Source organism: Trachemys scripta, chromosome 1 (genome assembly GCF_013100865.1).
Source record: "Trachemys scripta elegans isolate TJP31775 chromosome 1, CAS_Tse_1.0, whole genome shotgun sequence".
Taxonomy (NCBI): domain Eukaryota; kingdom Metazoa; phylum Chordata; order Testudines; family Emydidae; genus Trachemys; species Trachemys scripta.
Window position 1 is genome coordinate 192,064,099 of NC_048298.1, and position 5,157 is coordinate 192,069,255.

General features: G+C 41.4%; 1 protein-coding gene across 1 annotated transcript; it reads right to left on the bottom strand.

Moving 5' to 3' along the window:
• Window positions 1–2,408: 2,408 nt before the first annotated feature.
• Window positions 2,409–3,919, bottom strand: LOC117877617 (zinc finger BED domain-containing protein 5-like; the record flags this gene model as incomplete). The annotated part of the gene is given in 2 exon segments (XM_034770897.1): window positions 2,409–3,367; window positions 3,369–3,919. Coding segments are annotated over 2 exon segments (1,455 nt in total), but the record flags the coding sequence as incomplete, so codon positions are not given.
• Between the last annotated feature and the right edge of the window lie 1,238 nt (window positions 3,920–5,157).

The window sequence follows — 5,157 nt, forward strand, 5'->3', positions numbered from 1 at the left end:
GTAGCGTAGTTAGTGGGGTGCAGGGGAAGCAGTCGCTTCCCCTCAGCACATTTTCCAAAAGCGGGGCCCACGCTCCACTCTGAAGCTTGGTCTGCCGGGCGGTGCTGGGCTCCTGCAGGCAAGGGAGGGCAGCATACCTGGAGGAGCCATGGGGAGGGGGTGGCACGGCTGGAGGAGCGAGGGGGGGCGCAGCATGGCAGCTCGCTGTTCTCACTTTTAGGTGACATTGTAAATAAGAAGCAGGCAACAGCATCTCCTATCAATGTAAACAAATTTCTTTGTCATAGGGATTGGCAGAATAAGAAGTAGGACTGAATGGACTTGTAGGCTCTAAAGTTTTACACTGTTTTGTTTTTGAGTGCAGTTGTGTAACCAAAAAAAAATCTGCAATTGTAAGTTACACTTTAATGATAAAGAGATTGCAGTTCAGTACTTGTATGAGGTGAACTGAAAAATACTATTTCTTTTGTTTATCATCTTTACAGTACATACATTTGTAACCAAAAATAATAATATAAAGTGAGCACTGTGCACTTTGTATTCTGTGTTGTAATAGAAATCAATATTGAAAATGTAGAAAAACATCCAAAAATATTTAATTGATATTCTATTGTTATAAGTGTGATAATCGTGATTAATTTTTTCAGTTAATCACGTGAGTTAACTGCAATTAATTGACAGCCCTACTTTTAATCATCTTAATTTAAATGAAACAAGCACAGAAACAGTTTCCTTATCCAGAGGCAGATTAGCAATTGGGCCAATGGGCCGCCCCCTGGAAAAATAGGTGCCCCCACGCCTTGACCCACTCCACCCACCTGCACAGTGCTCCTGCCGGGGAGCGAGGGAAGCCCCCGCACCCCAGCCCCGCTCCCTGGCAGGAGCACCGGGGGGTGGAAAATGGGGGGGGACTGCAGGTGGAAGCAGTGGGGAGGAGCCCCCACTTACTCTGGCCTTGAGCCCCAGAAAACCCTAATCCTCCTCTGTCCTTACCTTGTCAAATCTTTTTTTTTTTAATTTTCCCTTTATTTTTTAGTCATTTACATTTAACACAGTATTGTAATGTTTTTTTTTTCTCTCTCTCTCTCTGCTGCCGGATTGCATACTTCAGGTTCCATGTTGTGTGATTGACTGGTCAGTCCGGAACTTTGGTGTTTGTAACTTTGCTTATTCAAAGTTTTAGCGTAATAGGAGAGTCATTTATCGCATATGCTTTCAGAAGTTGAAATTCATAGTTCTTTAAAAAATGGAAACTCCTAAATTTAAACATCCTACCAGTAGAAAAATTGGGAAATTGAGAAATGAAATCTCGGTTCATGTAGTAAAAGCCGACAAACTATAATATTGTAGAATGGGATTTTAAAAAGGGCCCGAGAGAGTTGGGTGCTTAAGTGCATAGAAATGTCAACCGCAGTCAGTAGACATGAGAGTTGAAATCATGCTCTCCTCAATTCCAGTGTAATTCACCTTCCACTAAAATACAAGTATTGAGCTCGCACCTTCCACTCACGTAGCATTGCTGTGGCTGGGTGAACAGTGCTCACTTGGGATCTGGTTGGAGAGCACAGCCTAGTGGTCATGGCCGCAACCCCTGACTCCCAAGGGAGTTGTGGGGAGGGGAGCCCGGGCCCTCCCACTCCACTGGGCTCAGACCCAGGGGCCTTTGGGCCACCAATGGTCTGGCAACCAAGATTTGTTCTCCCTGGGCCACTTTCTATTGTCCCTCCCCCACCCCCCTGGTCAGCTTAGTCCAAAGCTTCCCCCGTTGAGGAAGTCCAAACAATATAAGTAAGAGTGATTTACCAATGTCCAGGGTCCACAGGCAGGGGAGAGGGGGATACTTCCCTTTGTGATTGTCTCTGGGGTGGGGCGTCCCTTGCCTCAGGGTGGGCCCCTTTGGGCAGCTGTGTCAGAGCCTTTAGGCTTCCCTCTGCTCTGCATTGCGGGGCTGCTCACCTCCAGCTCTGCCACCCAAATGAACTGTTTCCCTCTTTTTTTTTAATTCCTTCAGCAGATGGAGCATTTGCTGCAGGTGTGGCGGGGCAGGGCTGGCTGAGTGGAAAATAATCCCTTAACCCCTTGTTGACCAGTGTGGTGTTTGTATACCCCATCACACACCCTCCCCCTCAAGATGGAACCAGGAGACCTGTGGCCATCTGATTGCTCCCCTGCTTCCCTGGAAAAGAAGTCGGCATTCTGGTGGGCTTCCCTAGCTCAGTGCTGAATTTGGAATGCGTAGGGCTGTATTTTATAAAACAAAGCAAAAATACAAATTTAACATAACAAACTAACAATTTCTAACTGGAAAACACGTATAAAGTAGTACAAAAATCAAGTGCAAGAGTCAAAATTAAAAACAGTGTTCCACTTAAAAAAACCTGTTTTTATATATACACAAACATCAAACAAATTAGATTTTTACTAGGAAAATCTATTTTTATAGACAGAAATACAAATTTGGATTTAATGGGATTGGTGTTTCTGCATTTTTCTATCACAAATTCGCTTAATATTAGGAATAATGCTGGAAAGTTGAATCCTCATGTCAGGCGCAGCATCAAGTCTATTCCTATATTTGGTTTTTGTTGCAGTATACTACGAAGAGCACGTCTCTCACAAATAAGTTGTAGTAAAAGGAAGGCGCACTTGAACTGCACGTTTAGCCACATTAGAGTACTCTTCTATTAGGCTGCTCCAAAAATTATTCAGCGGAAGATCCTTAAACTTTTGTTTCAAATCAGAGTCAGAAATTAAGTCAATTAGGCTTTCATAATCATGCACAGTAAAGCTGACTGGTTTGGCTGTAATTACAAATGGATTTCGAACCCAAGCATTATCATCAGTAATTGTAGAAGGAAAATATTCTAATAAAGAGGCCTGCAAGTCACGTAAGTGCTGTAAAATGGTGCTGGAAACTTCTTCATGGAGTATAGAATTTATTTCAGTCAGAAATTCATGTACTGTAGGGAAGCAGTCGAAGTTATTCTGTTCTACAGAAGATGCCCAGAATTCCAGCTTCTTTTTTAACGATGAAATTTTATCCATTGTAAAAATGGTCACATTCTTTCCTTGCGGCGACAGATTAATTTCATTTAATTTTGCAAAAATATCTGCAAGATATACAAGTCTCATTAGCCACGAGGAATTTGTCAGACAGTCATTAAATTTGCATCCTGAATTATCTGAAGTGAAGAATACCAGTAGTTCATTACAGAGCTCAAAAAGCCTCACAAGCACTTTTCCTCTGGATAGCCACCTCACTTCCGTATGTAAAAGAAGCGTTTTGTGCTGACTACCCATTTCCTCACACAAAATTTTAAATAACCTGGATTGAAGTGGTCGAGATTTGACAAAATTGATCATTTGCTTCATCAAGCACAATTTTCAGATATGCTGGTATTTTTTTAACTGCAAGTGCTTGTCTGTGTAGAACACAATGGTTCTTAGTGCTTTCTGGTGCCACACTTAGGATTCGCATTACAACTCCCTTCATCTTCCCGATCATTGCCCGAGCACCGTCAGTACATACATCAATACATTTTCCCCAATTAATTACATGCTTTCTGATAAAATTGTTGATGCAGTTGAATATTTCTTCTCCAGTCGTGTTGCTTTGCGGAGATTCACATAAGAGCAGGTCCTCTTCAATAATATTATTAAATCTATATCGGACAAATACTAGTAACACAGCAAGTCCTGAAACGTCAGTGGACTCATCTAGCTGCAATGAATACTCATGGCAAATTTTCAGTCGGCAAACTAGCTCTTTTTCTATGTCATCGGCAAGATCTTTAATATGGCGTGCAACAGTATTATTTGACAACTGTACAGCATCAATTTTTTTACCAGACTGCTTGCTCAACATGCACGTTACAATATCTTTTGCGCAAGGCTTGATAAGCGTTTCTCCAATAGTGGAAAGTGGAAGTCAAATCCTAGTGAGGTAAATAGAAAGGAGAATAAACACTGCCAAATTAAGTGTAAAAATGTAATAAGAAAAGCCAAAGAGGAGTTTGAAGAACGGCTAGCCAAAAAATCAAAAGGTAATAACAAAATGTTTTTTAATTACATCAGAAGCAGGAAGCCTGCTAAACAACCAGTGGGGCCCCTGAATGATCGAGATACAAAAGGAGCGCTTAAAGATGATAAAGTCATTGCGGAGAAACTAAACGAATTCTTTGCTTCAGTCATCACGGCTGAGGATGTTAGGGAGATTCTCAAACCTGAGCCGGCTTTTGTAGGTGACAAATCTGAGGAACTGTCACAGATTGAAGTGTCACTAGAGGAGGTTTTGGAATTAATTGATAAACCTAACATTAACAAGTCATCGGGACCAGATGGCATTCACCCAAGAGTTCTGAAAGAACTCAAATGTGAAGTTGCAGAACTATTAACTAGGGTTTGTAACCTGTCCTTTAAATCGGCTTCTGTACCTAATGACTGGAAGATAGCTAATGTAACACCAATATTTAAAAAGGGCTCTAGAGGTGATCCCGGCAATCACAGACCAGTAAGTCTAACATCAGTACCGGACAAATTAGTCAAAACAATAGTAAAGAATAAAATTGTCAGACACATAGAACAACATAAATTGTTGGGCAAAAGTCAACATGGTTTCTGTAAAGGGAAATCGTGTCTTACTAATCTATTAGAGTTTTTTGAAGGGGTCAACAAACATGTGGACAAGGGGGATCCAGTGGACTTAGTATACTTAGATTTCCAGAAAGCCTTTGACAAGGTCCCTCACCAGAGGCTCTTACATAAAGTAAATTGTCATGAGATAAAAGGGAAGGTCCTTTCATGGATTGAGAACTGGTTAAAAGTCAGGAAACAAAGAGTAGGAATAAATGGTACATTTTCAGAATGGAAAGGGGTAACTAGTGGTGTTCCCCAATGGTCAGTCCTAGGACCAATCCTATTCAACTTATTCATAAATGATCTGGAGAAAGGGGTAAAAAGTGAGGTGGCAAAGTTTGTAGATAATACTAAATTGCTCAAGATAGTTAAGACCAAAGCAGATTGTGAAGAACTTCAAAAAGATCTCACAAAACTAAGTGATTGGGCAACAAGATGGGTCAGTCACATGACTTTTCATCAAAGCTGCTGAGGGATGAGGAGTTGTGATCCAATTTCCCACATCTGATGGTCTTTTTCCAG